The sequence below is a fragment of the Vombatus ursinus genome, unplaced genomic scaffold (genome assembly GCF_900497805.2).
Source record: "Vombatus ursinus unplaced genomic scaffold, bare-nosed wombat genome assembly UNPS02014803.1, whole genome shotgun sequence".
Classification (NCBI taxonomy): domain Eukaryota; kingdom Metazoa; phylum Chordata; class Mammalia; order Diprotodontia; family Vombatidae; genus Vombatus; species Vombatus ursinus.
In genome coordinates, this window is record NW_020954581.1 from 9252312 (window position 1) to 9272859 (window position 20548).

At 36.5% G+C, this 20548-nt stretch overlaps 1 protein-coding gene across 1 annotated transcript in view; it reads left to right on the plus strand.

The window, feature by feature from the left end:
* The first annotated feature begins 3043 nt into the window (after positions 1-3043).
* Positions 3044-20548, plus strand: part of ADGRL4 (adhesion G protein-coupled receptor L4) — a 136563-nt gene continuing 119058 nt past the window's right edge. Inside the window, exons 1-2 of the mRNA XM_027873969.1 lie at positions 3044-3255; positions 5646-5795. Coding sequence (XP_027729770.1) covers positions 3234-3255; positions 5646-5795 — 172 coding nt within the window. The 5' untranslated portion in view covers positions 3044-3233. The remainder of the gene's footprint in view (positions 3256-5645; positions 5796-20548) is intronic.

A 20548-nucleotide genomic window follows, 5' to 3' on the forward strand; every position in this document is an offset into this window, starting at 1 on the left:
ACATTTGAGTTGGGTCTTAAAGGACAACAAGGAATCTGTGAGGTCGAGTTAACAAGGTCATGCATTTCAGGCATGTGAGACAGTGCTGAGGCATGAAGGCAGGAAAGAGATGAAATGTCTTGTGTGAGGAGTAGAGTGGTCAGTTTGGTTGGATTACACATTGCAGTAGGGAAAGTAATGTCCAATTAGACTAAAAAGGCAAGTTGAGACATGGTTGTGAAGGGCTTTCAAAGCTATACAGAGGACTTGATATTTTATCCAAGAGGCATTAGAGGTCATTAAATAGAGCCATACTGTCAGATCTGTACTTAAGGAAAATCACTTCGGTAGCATGAACTGGAGTGTGGAGATCTTTGAGTCAGGGACAATAATGAGGAAGTTATTGCAATAATCTTGGAGATAGGTGATGAGAGACTGAACTAAGATGGTAGCTGTGTGAGTGGAAAGGAGTCAGATTGAAGAGATGTTTAGAGGAAGAAATTGCAGCATTTAGTAACTGATTGGCTATGGGAGTGAGGGAAAGAGTCCAGGATAATGCCAATGCCCAGAACTTGAAAGGCTGAAAGGATGGTGGTACCCTTGATAGAACTAGGGAAGTTAAGAGAGGATATTTGGGGAGTTCACTTTTGGACTTGGTGAGCTTGTGATTTCTCTACAACATCTAGTAATAGACAATTGATGATCTGTCACAGTGCCTAATTGAAGAACGCTGAAAAAGTTCTAGGGGAAATTGATTTATTTTTAATTCTTAATATTTTCCTTTAATAGTAATTCTAAGAAACCCCTAAAATTTTCTTTCAGTATTTTTTTGGTGATAAATTAAAATTTAGAAATTAAACCATTTTCCTAAACAAAAATTTAAACTTTTTCTTTTTCCTCAAGAAGGTAAATTAGATATATAATGATGAAGTCACGTAATGACTCCCTTAATTCCTGGAAAAAACATTTTTTTTCAATAAAAGGTATTCTGAATGATTTTGAGATTTACAAAAGAGCAGTCTCAAAACTGAAAGCTCTTTGCAAAACATTGCCTATTCTCTCTGAGTCCTTTTTCTTCCCTTTGAGGAGAATTATGTTGTTTTGAGTAAACTTCCAACTGCCAACAAAAACAAGGAGGGGGAAATATGACTGAGAATTTATTTGGGTTGAAGACAAACTTTTTTCATTTACCTTTTAAACCCCCACCAAGATTGTTTTGCATATGGAGCTTGAATTGAACAAAGTAAGGTACTTTATAGGGTATTTGAATTTGATTTGGCTCTCTCAAGTTTCTATTAAAGCAAAAGTATGCTTATGGGGCACAGGAACAAATAAACTATTTTGGGAGAGGAGTTCAGTATTCATTCTAAATATTGGGAACAGTAGGGTATAATAATTAGCCACACTCCCCTCCCCCTACTCCAGACAAGACTATAAAATTGTAACTCCTACCCTAATAGGAAGGCTTGCTTGGAATAGCAAGTATGTATCTCATATATTTTCTGCACCCCATACCTTTACACACCCTTGGCAAATGCCGTGGCTGCCTTACCCTTGTTACTGCTTTGATAGTTATTCTTTATATCACACACACATGCACATGCTCTATAGAATCTTAGAATTAGTTAGGAATCTAGTTTAGAATTTGACTCTGCTCTTTGAGAAACAGAGACACTTAGGAATGTGCTTTTTGAAGCTAAGTTGTAAACGTCTGTATATTGAAAATGAACTTGCTATATATATATATATATACATTTTGATACAGATAAACTGTATTCCCATGAAGTGGAATCAAACCAAAATATGAAAATGCTATAGTAGCCTGGAACAAAATTAAGCTAGTCAAATTTAAAATAAAGTGGTTAGTTATTTGAGTTTTAAACCAGAATATATTATCCATTCTTCTGATGTTAGCTATTCAGCTAAAATGATATACACATGAACATTTTGGGAAACTAGAGAAACTGTCTATTCAACTCAACAAATATTTTTTAAACTCCTATTATGGGCAAAACAGTGGATATATGAAAATAAAATTGTCTCTTCCTTCTACGAGCTTCCATTCTCCTAAGAGTAGAGGTGAGTATGAATTCAATGCTTTACAAACATCCTGTTTATATTATGGTTGTATTATATTTATAATTAGTTTGCTTAAAATATAATTATAAATTATTATTTGTATTATTGTTTGTGTTACATTTATACTATATTTATTTATATTATGGACAATGTAATTCCTCTGTACAGGAGTAGAAAGTGTAACTGATTTGCAAACCTGGATTCAAGTCACAGCTCTGAAATTTACCAGCTTTGTGTCTTTGGACAGAGTATTTCACTACTCTGATTCTGTTTCCTTCTCTGTAAAATGAAGTTGGACACATAACGCCCAAGATCCTATTTCCACTTGTAAATCTATGACTCGCTTTTTGATGAATCATCCTCACAACCATCCCAAGAGGTTGGTAGGTGAGTCACGGAACAAACCCATTTTACAGAAGAGGAGTTCAAGATTATAAACTGCTAGGAGGAAAAAATGGAAGCCAATCTTGGGTTCCTGCCTCTTTGGAGTTGTATATACAGGGCTGGCTGGAGGGAAGCAGATATGCTTGTGCAATTCCGTGCTCAAGAAAAGAGGCTATTTTGTATAAGGTTTGGGGTTAGGCCTCGGGTGGGGATGCACGGTTTTGTTTGCTTGGAATATTGAGAGCTCTCCAGAAGATTTAGAAACACAAGATAAAAGTTAAAACCTTGATTGTCTCTTAGTATCATGGACAAGATACTTTACCCTCTCCTGGCCTCAGTTTTCTCATCTGTAAAATGAGTGTTGCACTAAAGGACCCCTAAGATAAGCAAGATGGCTGTGGAGAGGTAGAGGGGGAGGGATAGAAAGAAGCTTCTCCAGGAGCACTAAGAGGATGTGGAAGAGTCTTGGAGTAATAAGGAGAACATTTCAAAACCAGGCATCAAGCCAGGTTGGGATAGAGTTCTGGTGGCCGGACATGGGAGGTGGCTTCGTTGTTTTCCCACATACATACATACACAAAAGGGCCGGGAAGTCCCTGAAGGAAGTGAAGAGCGTCACTGCTCCAGGACACTGGGGCCTCCCTCCACCTCAGCTGACCCCCCCACCTCCCTATCCCTAGCCAGCTGCATCCAGGGTGCAAGGGTAGAAACAGCTCCCTGCAGCCGCAACTGGAGAAGCCAAACAGCCCCAGTCCGAAGTATCCTGCTCTAGCTCGTCCCCTCTGTGGCCAATGAAACTGATCCCACTTCTAGGTGAGTCCTCGACCCTGGGAGGGAGCAGGGGCACGCCAGCATTTTGCTTGGGTGTAGACTTGGGGAGATCATTGTGACACTCAACCTCAATGTCTGGGGTCATATGACCCAGGTTCAGATGGGATCCCACCACTTAATCCCCATTTGATCTTACATAAGTGATTTTTCCTATCTGGACCTCAATTTCCTCAGCTATAAAATGCAGTTAGTGAACTAAGTGTCCTCTTTAGCACGAAATCACTGGTTCTTAATCTATTTTGCATCATGAACTCTTTTGGTAGTGTGGCAAGCCTATGGACCCCTTCTCAGAATAGTGTTTTTAAATGTATTTTTAAAAATAAGATTACAAAAGAAGCCAAATACATTGAAATATAGTTTTTGTTTTGTTTTGTTTTTAGTTCATAGATCTCCAGTTAAGAACCTGTGTACTAAATCCATGGCCTGGTTCTCTTCTGGGCCTCTCAACTCAATAGTTTAGTCCTCTGGCCTTTATATCTGAGAAACTGCTTTTCTTCCCTCCCTTGGCAAAGAAAGGCCCAGAGGGACAAGAAATTGCTAAATCCCAAGCCCCTGCACTAAGTGGGCTCCTTGGAAGGACCTTCATTTCAAGCCATAGAAACTACAAGCATTGGGGTTCATTTGAACACCCCTTTAAATAATGCTCTTATATGAAGAAAATAAATCCTTTGATGACAGCAAATGGATTTTGAGTGAGATATGGTCACATCTAGCGCCTGTGTAGTGCTTGGATTTAGCCTGGGAATCTCTTGCTACCAGATAAGGATAATTTATCTCCTGACTTTTCTTGGAACAATAACTTACATAACTCATATTTATTCAGCCCCAAGTGTGTTCCTTGTAAGTTGGCTTCTTGAAACAACCATTTAAAAAAACTTGAGGGTGGGTGGAGGGAAGGGGGAGGTGCGCCTTCCCAGGGAGTTCCCTTATCTCTTCTTAACAGTCCACTAAAGATTGTCCAACTTTATTTTCATTCACTTAGAGATAAAATTTTGTTCTGTCCTGTGTTTCATTGTTTTTAAGTTGCTCCAGATTGTGCTTCTTTCCATTTCCTGAAGATTGATCTTTGCTCTGTCAGTAATAAAGGCTGAAAAAGCTTAAAATTTGTGTTACAGAAAATAGGTGATTTTGGGGAAAAGTCTTCATCATTGATTGGATTACATTATTATTATTACAATTATTATCTCCCTTTTAAAAAATGTTTGCATTTTAAAATGTCTGATGCTCTTTTCATATGTGAAGTACAGTCTATTGACCCCATATCATATGCCATGACTTTTTGAGTTAAGAAAAAAAAAATAGACTATTTCAACTTCTTATTCAAACTTTTAGAAGTTTTCAGGCATAGTATGCATCGGCTGCTAAACAGAGAAATTTCTAGAAAAGTAAATTTAAAATCATCTTAATTTAACTTTAAAATTACCCAAAGTGGGGGTGTGATAACTTATGTGTTCTTGGGGTAGTCACTTTACCTGTCTGGGCCTCAGTTTCCTCATTTGCAAAATGAGGGGGTTAAACTAGGTGGGTCTCTAAGGTTCCTTCCAACTCTTCAGTCTACAGTGGGTCATAGAAAGTAAGTTCTGTGAGGTAAGGGGATGACAATTTTGTATTTATATTCCCAACCCCTACCTCAGCACCCAGGATATCAGTCAATCATTAAGCAAGTATTTATTACACACCCCCTCTGTGTCAAACATTGTTTTAGGGGTTGAGAATACAAAGACAAAAAAAATGACACAGTCCTTGCTATCAAGGAATTATATTTGTGGGGAGACACAGACAGACATAGAAAGAGACAGAGATCGAGGAACAGACAGAGAGACGAAGAGAACAGAGAGAGACAGAAGAGGACAGAGAGAGATAGACAGGTAGATGATAGATGGACAGAGAAAGGAATGGATAGATAGAGATAGATGATATAGATATATAGATAGATATATATATATATAAGTGATAGAGATAGATAAATAGATAGATAGCACTTAATAAATGTTTGATAATAGACTAATTGAAGGCTCTATGAACTAGCGAAAGAAGCAAGGAAATGTTAATATTCTTACCAAAAAATGATTGCAATCTGTTGTTTACAATCCACTTATGGGAACATAGATCATAGATTTAGAAATGGACAGTACCTGAGAGGTCAACCTTCTCATTTTACATTTTAGAAAACTGAGGCTCAGAAAGGTGAATGGATTTGCCAGATGACATATAGATAATAAGTAGCACAGAGGGGATTAAAACCCTTGTCCTCTAAACCTCCCAATTTTTCAATAGATGTGATTATATGGTTTGAGTTGTGCACTCCCTGATTAAATTACAAAAGAAAAACAAAAGGAAAATGTATATTTTAAGTGTTTCTTTTCATTTAGTGTGCTTGTCCACTTTGCTGGATGGGGCCTTTTCTCAGAACTGTGCCAAGACCCAATGTCACCCACATGCGAAATGTGAGATTCGAAATGGAATTGAAGGCTGCTATTGTCTCCCCGGGTTCACAGGAAATGGCATAACAATATGTAAAGGTAAGCATTCTCTCATAGCTTTTAGAATTGTTTTGGATAGGAGAAGACTTGACTACAAGTATTACTATTCTCTTGCATTCCCAATTGTATACTTGATTTCATAGAGAAGATTTAACTTAGTGAATATTGAATTTGAAATGGACCAGGCCTACATCTTCTCCCTTTGTGGGGCAGGGGGGCAGTTAAAGGAGGAAAAGGTGTTGTCTTCATCTATGATTTATCCCTGTGGGAAATGCCCTGTGTAGGTGCTCCCTCCACTGCTCACCTGTCATTATTTAGCTTAGAGAGTTACCTCAAGAGCTGAGAATTTTAAGTGACTTACTTCCTCCTGATTCCTCAGCTGATGTGTATCAGAGGCTGGGCCAGAACACAGGTCTTCTGGACTCCAAGACTTCTGTCCATTACATTCCCCCTACAGATCTCATAAAGGTAGTTTATCACATGGAGTGAGACTTTCTTAACTGTGGTTAGCCACTATGAGAGCCACAAAAAAAAAAAACCCAACTGTGAAACCTTTCCACATGATGTTGACATGCTCATATGTTCCTTGACCACAATTTTACCTCCCTTATAATATATTGAGGTTGATTGTTGACTCTTGAGTTCCTTCCTTCCTAGAAAGTGTTCCTTCCTCACCTCTACATCTTGGCTTCCTTCAAGATTCATCTTCCCTCTTGAGGCCCCTCCCATTCCCCTGAGCTGCTAGTGCCTTCCCCTCTGAGATTACCTTCAATGTACTCTGTATGTATAGTGTAAACCTACTTATGTACATATTGTCTCCACCATTAAAATAATAGCTTCTTGAGGACAGGGATTTTTTTCCCTTTTTCTTTGTATCCAGAGCTTAACACTTCACTTGGCCCATAGTGAGCATGTAATAAATGCTCGTTAATTGATTGATTGATTCCTCAGGCAGCCAATTGAGAAGAACCTCAGGATCCCAAGTGATTGCATAGAGGCATGGATTTTTTTCTTCATGAGGCTAGCCAAGGTTGACTCTTGCTACCAGTTTTGCTTGGAAACACAGTATCACATAATATGCCTTGACAGGCAGTGGTTAAACTGAAAAAATGTCTGGATTTAGTCTTAGGGTCCGAGATCAAGTGTTAGAATGGACCTCAGAGGATACAGAGAGGTTAAGTGATTCAAGCCTTCTAACTCCATGGCTAGTGCTATTTCCACTGAACCACACTGACAGAGGACCTTGATTTAAATTTTGCCCCCACTATTAACTACTTTGGCAAAGTCATTAAATCTTTTTTTGTTATTGGGATCCTCATCTCTTAAGATGAGGCTGTTAGATTAAAGAAAGCTATTGCTTTCTCTAGAACACTAGGGTACTCTAGGGCAAATTCAGCAGAAGGAATGGTAATGGCATAAAGAATGAGAAAGGACACAGTTAAATGGGCATAGGGGTGGCACAAAGAACAAAAGACTATCTTAGCTCAGTTCAGTGGTAATTACAACGGGAAGAGGTAAGAGTGGTGGAACTTGTAACACAAGCAGACCACAGGAGAAGGGGTGAGAACTTTGTCCCTATTGTCCCAGTAACCTGGAGATGAGGCCCTTGTCATCTCACTTTAGTTATAGTTCTGGGACTAGATGAGACCTCTTTTAGCTCTAAGTCCTGTGACTCTATGGAAAATGGAAACTGTTGAGACAGGGCCTACCAATGTGGTGAGCTCATAAGCTGGTAATAATATTCAGGTCATTAATGGCACAGTGGATGAATGCAAATGGTGGCCAAGACAGTGCATTGGGACCTGAAAAACCATAAACGAGAAGAAGACATTGAAACAAAGCTCATACAAGCAACGGCATTCATTCAACTCATATCAATGTTGGGAATTTCTAATGCTCTATCAGTTCTTGATGTGAACTTGGATGGGTTCTTTCTCTTCCATTATTCTTTAAAGACGTTAGCATGTTAAACTATATGTTAACTGTATTTAAGCAAAAAAAAAATGTCCATTCCATAGGCTGTTGAATGAAGATAGAGTATGGCATTTATACTTGCAAAGTAAATCCTCCTTGCTTTTTTAAACTGGGGAGATTTTATATATATTTATATTTATATATATTTATTTAAATATATAAAATATATTAAATTCATTTATATTTAATATTTAAATATATTTATTTAAATATTAAATAAATAAATGTATTTATTTATTTAAATATATTAAATTTACATAAATATATTTATATATATGTTTATATATTTCCTTCAATAGAATAAAAACTCCTTGAGGGCAGGCACTGTCACTTTTATCATCATACCTTCAATGCTTAACACAATACCAGGCACATAGTAAGGGCTTAATAAATGCTTGTTGACTGACTGACCTTGTGGAAAAGGTGGATTTTGAAGAGCATTTCAGATGATGGTTGGTTATTGCTAGCAGACGGTGCATTTCAGCCATCGGGTATACCACAAGAGTGGACTCCAAGGTAGCCACAAGCAGCTGAAGGAAGAGCAAAATAAATGTGATGGGGAAGCATGGGAAGCAAATGAAACAAATAAACCAGCTTATTCTGGTAATGATGCCAATAGTCTACGCTGCTCTCGGTGCTTCCTAATGGCCTCCCATTGTTTGGGAATGAAGGAGGGATAGGATCTCAGACTACACTGCCTGTTCAGCAGAGATGCCAATGAGTGGAATTTTCAAAGAGAAATTTAGGCTTGATATCAGGGAGAAAAAAAAAATAACAACAAACAAACAGAAAACCCTAACACCTTGAAATTGTACTGAAGAGGAATGAGCTACTTAGAGAGGCAATGGGTTGCCTTACCTTGAAGGTCTGAAAGCAGAGGCTAGATGTTCGCTTGTCGGCTGTGTTATTGTGAGGATCCCTTTCTTTGTATGGGTTAGTGTGAGTGACTTCTGGGGTTTCTTCTAACTCTAATTATGGGATTCTTATGATTCCTTTGAAGAGGTCAATAGACCAACCTTCAACAAAGCAAAAAAAAAAAACCAACTTTTCAAGTCACATAAATTATGTTTAAAATATAATTAAATGGCGAGTTCAGATGAGAACAGCACAATATTATATCACTAAATGTATTTAAGACAACACTGAGGTTTTTCTAATTAAGCCAGTGTACTGAGTACTGTTAATATTGCATGTGTTTGCTTATAGCATAAACAAGTTGTATTGTGTGATTCAATTTGATAGGCTCTTAAAAAAGATTAAATATACAGCATAGTCAGGCTAAGCCTCATCATAATTAGTTTAATGCTTAAAATATGTAGAGCAAAGCTACAATGGCTTAATAGTACATTAGATCAGGCGTTCGCCTGCTCTGTACATGCAGCAGGAATTTGTAATATGCTGTTCTACAGACTCCACAAAATTCTTTTCAATAAATAATCTTGGATTTTTATGGGGTAGTTAATTGGATGGCATCATCACATTTTGATAGTTCAGTGACCTTCAGAATAGCCCCATCAATCACCTTTGTATATGTTTCCTCTCTAGCCATTATTGCCAGGACCACAGTTCTTAGTAAGCAGCTTCCCGACTTTGTTCTATAGGTCGGTGGCAACTGTCATAATTACCATTATTAACATCAATAATTTTTCTCCATTTGGACCTTTGACAACCAGCTTTTAATGATGTTTTTAATAGTTTCTTTCCACCATTATACAGTGTATGTATTCGTCTTTCTTTTCTTTCTTTTATTTTCTCTCTCCTTGTTGATAACCAACTAAACAGCAGTAAATGTTTTCTATGGAGAAAAAAATAGTTCACGGTCCTTTGGTCTGCATGTTTGTCATGCTGTAAAACATGTTTAATATAAAAATATACCAGTTGTCAGTGATTTTTCTTTCAAGTTCACATTTACATGTGCTTTAAAAAAAAAATCCTTGTCTTATCCAAAGGAACTTGCATATTCATTCATATGTACAGCATTTTTACTGTCTGCTGCTTTTAACTTCCCTACTAAAAATGTATAAATCTCTTTATTCAAAAAGGAACATTCATATATTTGAATATTATTTTAATCTTTTATTTTTTAATTTTTCATAAGCAAACATTTATTTTTTCTACCTCCCACCCTTAGTTCTATTTACTCACATTTTATAAATGAGGAAACTGAGACTCTTGGGGGTCAAATAATTTGGCCATAGCCATACCCCTAGTAAAATGGCATGTCTCCTGCCACTGGAGGATTGAAATTCAGATCCTCCTGACTTCATTTATAGTATTCTCTCCATTGCCTCCTACAAGCACCTCCCTATCCATCAAAGATGAGTTGCCAAATTCTGTATTTAAAAAGCAGAGCAAAAAAAAAAAAGAAAGAAAGAAAGCAGAGCATTAAAATAATCTAAACCTGCCTGATTCAGAAATCACATTAAATCAGGACCTCTGAACCTTTACACAACACACACACACACACACACACACACACACACACACACACACACAAACTTTTCCTATATCTCTTTTTCAGGATGAAGTTTTAAAACAATTTATTATTGAATTATACTAAATTTCAGTTAGAGGTTAGTGATGATATAAATGTATTTTTTCTCATCTAAGTTTCCAGAGCCCCCAAAATCTACCATGGAGCCCAAGTTAAGAACACCTATATTAGAGCACTAAAATCTGTTAAAACTGCTTGTTTCAGAAGTCATAATTCAGAATTGTCACATCTTGACACTAATATGTACAGTATGAAAGTATCACACAGACACACATCCTCATACACACTCATGAACACTAAACCTTCATCTTCCCTTTCTGCTTTGTGCTAAAGTAATTGTTGTGTACAAAGCATAGGGGAAGAAATCATAGAGTCCAAGCTGAAGGTGAAGCCACAATAGGAACAAACATTTTTGGAAGATGTCCTGCAGGGACTCACTTCAATTTGCATAGGAAATGAAAGGGTTGGCTTGGCCTTCTCCAATTTTCCTTCAGTTTTATCTCTTTGAGTTGTTTAGAGATTAAAACTGAACCCTAAATGTGGGGTTTCACATCCATTTTAATCTTCTCTTTCTTGGTAATCATACGACTGGCAGGAGAGCAAAGGGGCAACACGAATGCTTCACCAACACATCATAATGGTCTGTGTCTCTGAGTGTCTTTTGCGGCCTTCCTGCCTCATCAACTTTTTAAGATTTCAACCTGTAGTTTGTAAAAACGAATGGCATTTGCTTTGAACTAGTAATGTCAGCTCCCAGGCTTTATAGGGAATCAACCCACTCCTTAGCCAACTCGTCTTATTTCAGAATCTGATGGTTCAATTTGAGGATTGCCCAGTTTTCTATGAATTCTACTCTTCTCTCTCCTTCTACCTTCAAATGTCTGATTTTGGAGAAATGTTACTGCTCTATAGCTTTTCTGCCAGAGGGTGGGTAGGAAAAAGTAAAGTAGGAAAAACTCATCATTCACTTCTTCAAAAGTATATTTTCACTGATGTCTTTCATCTTCATGTCACCTACATTTACCAATATGTCCTTCCTCTCACTCCCTGATAAAGAGCAATTTCTAATAATAAAGAATAGGGACTGATATAATAATAATAATAATAAAGATTGGGGGAAAACAATGCAGCAAAACTAACCAATATATCAAAAAAGTTTGAAAACATATGCACTGTTCCATTATCCACCACCTCTCCAAATACATAGGAGAAGATCCCTTCTTATATCTATTATTTTGGAACAAAGTTGGTTATTATAAGTTTATAGTATTCAGTTCCACAAATCATCAAATTTAATATGCAGTTTCCATACTATCTCCTTTATCAAGTCTTTCCTGATCACCTCCTCCCCCCAATAGGTAACAGATTTTCTCCCTGGGATCACACAAGAGTTTTATTGCACCTCTCTTATTCACTCACCTTTGGATTATTTTATATCATAGCCATTTGTGTGTCTTTCCTCCCTACTACATTATAACCTTCATGAGGTCAAGGACCATATCTTTTCTAAAAAAAAGTCATTATTAAAACTTTTTATTTGCAATATCTGCCAGAGAGCTCTTCATTTAGTTGACATATGAGTATTTTTATTGGTGCTGATTTATTACTTATAGGTATCTTGGAATAAAAGGTTTGGTGTCAGAAGATTGATCAAATCTTTGGCAAAAATGAAGTTTTTAGACATTCTGTATATTTCATTTAATTTTTGTACAGATAGACAATAGCTGTGGGTTTACTGGTCTTATTCTAAATTATGTGTAAGTGAAAGGATGATAATAGTAATCACTCAGAGTTGCATGGTCCCCTAAGGTCTGTAAAGTGTTTTCCCAATTTTAAAATCAAAAATAAGAAATTAAATGAGAACTGACTGGCATCTTGGCATTTGCAGCTCAGAGGACCAAACATTCCCTTCTCAACTCACAACAATCCTTGGGCTAATTAATAAAATATTTTTATCCTTCACTTTAGGGTGAGGGAACTTCAAGGCTTTAATTGCATGCCCGTAGTTACACAATTAGCATGTGTCTGAAGTATAATTGGAACCCAGGATAATTCAGTTTATTTCAAAAAGTGTTTCTTGAGTACCTATTAACTTCGAAAGAACTGGGCCACACATAGAGCAAGATAAAAACATATTAATCTGATTAAGTCCCTTCCCTTGAGGATCTTATGGTCTGGGAGGGACAAAATCTGATGTGTACAAAAATAACCATAATGCAACAGAAAATGTAAAATTGAATGAGTATTAAAAAGTTCTAACAGAGGACATAAGTTCAATATGAGTAACCCTGTTGCATGGCTGGCTGTATTGTACCTTGATCAGACAGCATCTGGAGTAATAGGTCAATTTTGGATGTCAGTTTTAGTATGTGCACAGAAGAGGACCACCTCTTCTGATGGTAAGAGGACTAGAAAATTCATCATATAAGGATCAATTGAAAAAAAACTGTGAACCCTTATCCTGAAGAAGACCAGCCTCATAAGGTACATGACAACAGTGAAAGGGAATTAGAATTCATCTATTTGGTCCAAAGCACAGAATTAGGAGCCATCTGTGAAGATTACAGAGAGGCACATTTAGGTTTGATGGAAGGCAAGGCATATTAACCACCAGAGTAATTCAAAAAGGGGGATTGGCTACTGTGGGAGCCTAGATTAAATCATAGATTTAGAGTTGGAAGGGACTTTAGAAACCTTCCAATCCACCCTCCTACCCTTCATTTTTGCAGATGAGGAAACTGAGCCCAGAGGAGTTAAGTGAGTTACTCAAGGTCAAACAATTAGTGTCTAACATAGGATTTGAATCCAGGAGATCTGCCAGGAGAGGCTAAATGTCCTTTTGTCAATTTGCTAAATTGACCCAAGCTTCTGGGTCAATATTTGGAACATTAAAAAAAAAATTTGTCTCTCCAATGGACTAAGAAAAAAAGAAAAAAAGTCAACAGACATTCATTAACTGTGTTAAGCACTGGGCATAGGAAGAAAGGCAAAAAATAGTCCCTCCTCTCAAGGAGATCACAGTCTAATGGAAGAGACAACATACAAGCAACTATTTACAAATGAGACATCACACACACACACACACACATATACACATATATGTATGTGTGTATACACATTTATTTGTTGTTTAGTCCTTTCAGTTGTGTTCAACTCTTCATGACCCCATTTGGGGTTTTCTTGGCAAGGATACTGCAGGGGTTTGTCCTTTCCTTCTCCAGCTCATTTTGCAGATGAGGAAACTGAAGTAAATAGGGTTAATGACTTGCTTAGGGTCACATAACTAGCAAGTGCCTGAAGCCAGATTTGAACTCAGGAAGATGAGTCTTCCTGACTCCGGGCCAAGCACTCTGTCCACTGTGCCACCTGGCTGCCCAACAATTGGAGCAACCCTTAGGTAGAATGAGCTGCCTCCAGAGGCATCAGGTTCACACTTAACGGAAGTTTTCAAGAAAGAAAAAAAAAACTAGATGACCAAAATCAGAATTAGAATCTCAGATTTGGAAAGGACCTTAGAAGCCATTTAGGCTAATCTGTTCATGAACAAGAATCTCCTTATAATACAAAACATAAACTCTTGAAGGACAGGACCTATTTACAGTTTTGTCCTTATATGCTCCAAAGCCTTACACATAGTGTATGTTTACTGCATTCTTCCTGAATTAGATTGGATCTCATCTGAGTATCTTAAGACTGCTAAGAAAACTAAGAATCACTAAGAACTCCATATTATTACGCTTATTTTATAGATGAGAATAAGTGATGTGGCTTAAAGCCAGTGTCAGGGGTGGGATTCAAACCCAAATCTTCCTGACATCAAGGTCACCACTCTATCTAACATTCCCAACTGGATGCTGATATCTTGGTTTCTGATGTGGTGTCTAAACTCAGTGCTCTCTTTCCAATTCTACATACAGGATCATAGATTCAGAGTTGGATGGAACCTTAGTGGTCATTAAGTCCAACTCCTTTCCTTTTTTACCTAGAAAAATAAAATAAAGACCAGAGAGCTTTAAGCAACCTGCTAGCAAGGATCACATAGCTAGTAAATGTCTGAGACGGTATTTAGGCCCAAGTTCAGGGCTCTATCTATTACACCACATTGCCTCTCATCACCTCACAGAAACTGTTCTATAATTGTGGAACATGGACACATCTTTACCCTGCTTTCTTGTTGTTTCTGTTTGTTACTCAAATGAATAGAATCTTGTTGAGCATATATTAATATTCTCATTAATTTAGCCTTTTAAAATATTATTCCTAATGTCTGGGATATTTTCATAGGGCCGCATGTTACTCTCACTCATTGTTTGAAGTGTCTTTGTGCCTGAATGTACACTGATTGAGGGACTTTCAGCTCACTAAATTTTATATTATTTCTTAACCTGCTCTAAGCATGAGTCAGGAAGGAATGAAACTTTTTTCTTTATGTCTTTGGAAGGACTATTATTAGCATCTGAATACAACTAAACATGTGAAGGGTACTGTTGAAAAAATCCATCCCCCCAGCCACAAGAGACTTGCCAAAGGTCTAGTTGATTATTCATATAGGGAGACGTATTTGTTTAATTAAAAAATGTGTTTTAACCCTTGCCAAGTGTTACTAACTTCCTTTCTCCAGGAAAATTCCTTTTCATCCTTTTCAGTGACTCTGAAATCTACCAACAGATTAAATGTTTGGAGGATGTAGGAAAATTCACTTAAGAAGCTGTTAATGTATTACCTCAGATAATGTTCCACTTTCTGTCTGCCAGAGATATGATTTTATATCCTGTGTTCCTGTATCAAACATCAAATTGGTCCCATGGCCCAGGAATAACGAATAGATTTGTCTAATTTGTTAGGCAGAAATATGAAAGAGTATTGCACAAAATGGATTTTGTAGTTGTATAAATGTATCACAAATTTAACAGTAAACTTTGGAAAGGTTTTTACAAAATAAAAATGTGATTTGTTTTCAGTAAGGAAAGTAGACTTCACTAAATAACAAAACATTGTGGTGCAAGATTATTAGGATAGATTACTGACTGCAATACATCAGCTATCTAGATCCTTGCCATAGAGTGAATTGTAAAAGTCTTGGGCATTAAATCATCATTGTTATGCTTATATTTGCAAGGTCTGAGAAAGAAACTAGTAAAAAATGTTCTATTCAAAGGAATTAGAATATGAAGAAGAATGCTGCATAAAAGTGTAATGGAAGATGATATCTTTAGATGCAACTCAGATGGTTTTTGCATTAAAATGTGAATAACTTGAGTGTTATTGATCAAACTGGCTTCATTACCGATCGGTTCTATTACATGGATTATATTTAATGCAATTGGATGCTATTTTATATTTCAACCATGGATTTTCCTCTGTGTGTGTGTGTGTGTGTGTGTGTGTGCATGAATGCTCCAATATATCATTATATTATAAGCAGAAATCTAGCTGGCATATTTTTGCCCAAATTCTTCATATATTATTTTTTAAATTTCCCCAACTGCATTGCCTAAAAGACATAAATGTCAAAAATTGGTCAAATCTTGTATATACGAAGCACTTTAGGGAGGAAATTAACACTTTGGGCCTTCACTTGCCATGGAGAGAGATCCTGACCTTCTCTAGCAAGATCAGAATCTAACCAAACATTGTATTCTAAATATAGAGCACAAAGCCTTGTGCCATTTGTGAAAATGCTGTGGGGAAGAAAACCTGAGGACTGAGTTTCTGCGCTGTATTTTTTAGAGACATAGATTTAATTTAGAGATTATAGTTTGAAAATAAAATTTACAGTATGAGTGTTTTTGGCTGATAAGAAATTGATTTTGTGACCTTGGTGAGCGTTAATTGAAATATCTGGCACTGTGTCTTAACTAAGTTAAAGGAAACCATACATGCCTGGAACCATAGCATTCCTTCACCTTGAACTCTACAATTAATCATAGTTGTAATCACCATGAGGAAGGAAGCCACCATTTTGCTGTAGAACATGGAAGTTGAACAATCCCTATTCATTGTCTGATGACTGGGGTCTTATATAATTAGCATCAAGCTTAGCTGAGTCACTCTAGTAAAAGATGGATGTTTTTCATTTGAATTAACATTGGCATTAAATGTGCATAAAATAATGTTTAGCAAAATATTCTCACAAAAATTTTGGATTTACATAGTGAATTACTAGGATCATTGTGAAATTAGATATGGAGAAAGGGACTTAGGATTTCATGTTTTCTATTTGTTAGGATGTATTTTAAAGAATTTTTAAACACATTAAAAAGGAAGGGAATACTTGAATTAATATACCACATAACACTGTAATAATTAGCAGAACATCCATTCCATGTCCTTCATTTTTTCGTAAGAAACTGAGGCCTAGAAAATGTTTGATTGGTAAAACCAGATTGGTTGTCTACACTATAATTACCTGGTCAACATTTATGTCTCAATTTTCCATGTATGCATACAATCTGAGAGTCAAAATCAAAACAATAGTTAGTGAGTTGCTTTCTGCATTTACTGTACACTACAGAAAACATATTCCTATTTTTCCAGAATATGTTTATGCTAAAATACAATCTGAATGATATTTAAACAAACACTTGATGGATCTATGTGGACTTGAAATTTTTTTCTGTATAGGGCACTCCCAGTGTGGCATCAATGCAGATATTGATTAGACTCCACCAATGATTTAATGAATAACTCCTAGGGAAATGCCTGAGGCACAACAAAATTAAATGACTTTTCCAGGGTCATTTAGCTAGAAAGTGTCAGTGGCAGAATTTGAACCCAGGTCTTTTGAACCCAAGCCCAGGACTCTATCCATTACAGGGCTCTGTGACTGAATGATATTAGTATTTGAAAAAGTGAACTGGGGAAGGGATGTACAGTCTTTTGGAATTATTCATTCTGGAATTTGATCAGACATCTGATAATGAATTGTGTCTGCATTAAACAGAGGCAAAGATGTAACTAGTTGTTTCAAAATTTTTTGTTCTTGTTGCATATCTATGGCCTATTATTATTTCTTTAAAAGAGAGCTGTGTGTCCTCTGTGTCATAAAGGTTCCAATGTTAACTTTTCTTATGCCATATGGAGGATGGCTTCTGAATATTAATTCTAGGCATATAGTTAAAGAAACCCATTGAGAATACCAAAGAAATTAGAACAGCACTCTGGTACATATGGAGCGCAGTGCAGACAAGCAGATGCTTGATTATAGCTTTATGTTTGTTCAACTAATGTTATGTTCATTGCAGCAATTTTGTTATACACCAGGATGTGGAGGAGTATGGCCTATCAGATGTACTTTAGATTTCAATTTTTGAAACTGGTTTATTTGTAGAAAAATGTTTCTGAAAGTTTCCATCAGGAAGCAGTTATTTTTCTGCCAATAGGTTATTTTCAAAACTTTAAAAAAGTTAAATCACAGCAACTGTAAATTCTTTTATGGTGATGAAGTAAAGAGTAATTCTGAATTGAGTTTTGATCCTGTCTTTCTTAGTAAATTTAGGCAGTACAATCTGAATATGTATCTAATCTGGATTAACAAGTGGAAAAGATTAATAATAATAATAGTTATATATCACTTTGAAGTCTTCAAAATGCTTTACAGTCATCATTCCATTTGAACCTCAGAAAAAATCTATAAGGTGTATGCTATAGGTATTATTATATTCATTTTATAGACAAGGGAGCTGGGGCTCAGAGAATAAATGACATCTTCATGGTCACATAGCTAGTCAGAGTCAGAGGTGGGATCTGAACCAAGGACTTCCTGACTTTCAGACCAGCGCTTCAGTGACCATGCCAAAATAGCCTCATTCAAGTCTAAATGGCAGTATACAGTGATGTCCCATTGGATTTGCTTGTAGGTTTTGCTGTTAGCTTACGTTGTTTTTTAAAGATTGACCCAAATAATTTAGTAGATGATATGCTTGTGCAATTCTTGGGTTATGCCAAATTGGGTAAAAATGTCAAATCATTAAAAAAAATAGGGGAAAAACAATTCAAAGGGAATTTAAAATATTGGGCATCCTTTTAAGCCAGAATGTAATGTAAAATTGATACACACAAGATAGCACATTTTTAGAAAAAAATAAATCCTCAACTTTTTCAGGTTAGGCCTCTTAGGGAATAGCCCTTCAGTGGAATTAAAACTGCTCCAATCTCACTTTTGCAAATAAAATTCTCTCTTTTTGTCATTTTATTAAGAAACAGAATCAGAAAATTTCATTGCAGAAGGAGACCTCAGAATTCATCTAGTTTAACTCTTGTCCTCTGCATCACACCCAACAAGTGGTCATCAGTTAATCAATAAGCGTTCGTTAAGCTCCTACTATGTGCCAGGCACTGTACTAAGCACCAGGGATAAAAAGAAAGGCAAAAAGTCCCTGCACTTCAAGAAGCTCACAGTTTAATGGAAATGGCACCAAGTAAATAAATATATATGACTGTCTAGCCTTTAATTAAATGCTGTATTTTTAACCAGTGAAGATGACCCACTACTTTCTGGAAGAGCTCAGTAGATTTCTGAAATGACAATCAAAGCTTGGTAAATTGATTGACAATTATGAAATTTCTATTTGGTTGTAAATTCTGGTAAATAAAGCAGGAAGATGATTTGTTCATTTACATCAAGCAAATACCAAGTTAATGCCAAATGCTCATGTTGGGCATCTGTCCAGTTGTGCTTATAATCATAACCTCACTTACCTCCATTTCAGCATATGTTTGTAACATGTTACTCTTTTCCAATTTATAGATTGCTTTTGTAGGTTATATTTTAACCAAAACAGTTCATATTAACATAGTTCTTTCTAGAGTATAAACCCTTTTCTTTACAGAAATTATTATAGGAAAGTATGACAGGAACTACTATTCCCATTTTATTGGTGAGGACGCTGAGAAGTGGTGAGGTTAAGTAACTTAGCTGAGATCACATAGCCAGTAAGAGCTCCCCAGGAGAAAATTCCAGATCCTTTTGCTTCACATAATAGTTACTATTTATGTAAAGTTTTAAGGTTTATAAATCCCCAGTGGCTTCTATTGGCTTCCATTGGCTTCCAGGATCAAACATGAATTTCTCTATTTGTCATTCAAAGCCCTTCTAGTAGACCCTTCCTATCTTTCCAGTCTTCTTACATCTTTGTCCCTGCCATACACTCTTCAATCCAGTGACACTGGCCTCCTGGCCATTCGAGGAATATTCCATCTCTCAGTTCCAAGCATTTTCTCTGACTTTCCCATGTCTGGAATAGTCTCCTTCCTCATCTCTACCTACTGGCTTCCATGGCTTTCTTTAAGTCCCGCCTTCTACAGGGAACCTTTCCCAACTCCCCTTAATTTCAGTGCTTTCCTTCTCTTAATTATTTCCTATTTATCCTACATACAGATTGCTTGTAAAAATTTGCTTGTCTCCCCCATTAGATTGTGAGATCCTTTAGGGCAAGGAGTATCTTTTGCTTCTTTTTGTGTGCTCAGACCTTAGCACAGTGCCTTGCACATAGTAGGCACTTAATAAATGTCTGTTGACTAGCTGCATTATATGTGCCTCATTTGATCCTTACAACAACATTGTGAGTTAAGTACTTTTATTAGGGTCATTTTATAGAAGATGAAACTGAGGGTGAGAAATGTTAAGTGACTTACCTAGGATTATATAGTCAGTAAGTGTCCGAGGAAGGATTTAACTCAGATCTTCCTACCCCCGGGTCTAGTGCTCTATCTGCCACCTACCTGCCTAATGCACACTGCTTTTTTAAGACAAAAAAAGGAGGGGTCTTTTTCCTCATTATTGAGTTTTCCCCAAACCTCTCTATAGGACCAGATGTTATTATTCTGTAAACTTGCTTCACAGAAGGTTCTCCTTTCTTGCTTGAGTGTCTCATCCTTTGCCTGATGCTTGCTTAACTCATTTTTGTTATAAATCCCATTTTATTTCTGGCCCTATAGTCCTTGTAAACTTTCTTCTTCCATGTGACTAGATATGTCACATATGTCAACATATGTCTACAACAGGAGATCTTAACCTGGGGTCCATGAACTTTTATATACATACATAAACAGATAGACATGCACATATTCACACATTTATCTTAACACCTGTATTTCAATATAATATGTTCCCTTTGTAATCCTGTGTATTTTATTTTATGTGTATAAAAAATATTCTGAACAGGCCCCATAGGCTTTACCAGACTTCCTAGACTATAATATAGGAGAGGGTAAAGGTCTCTAACCTAAAAAAAGCATTCATTTTTACAGACATTTTGAAGTTGTAGATAAATGATAGATAGATAGATAGATAGATAGATAGATAGATAGATAGATAGATAGA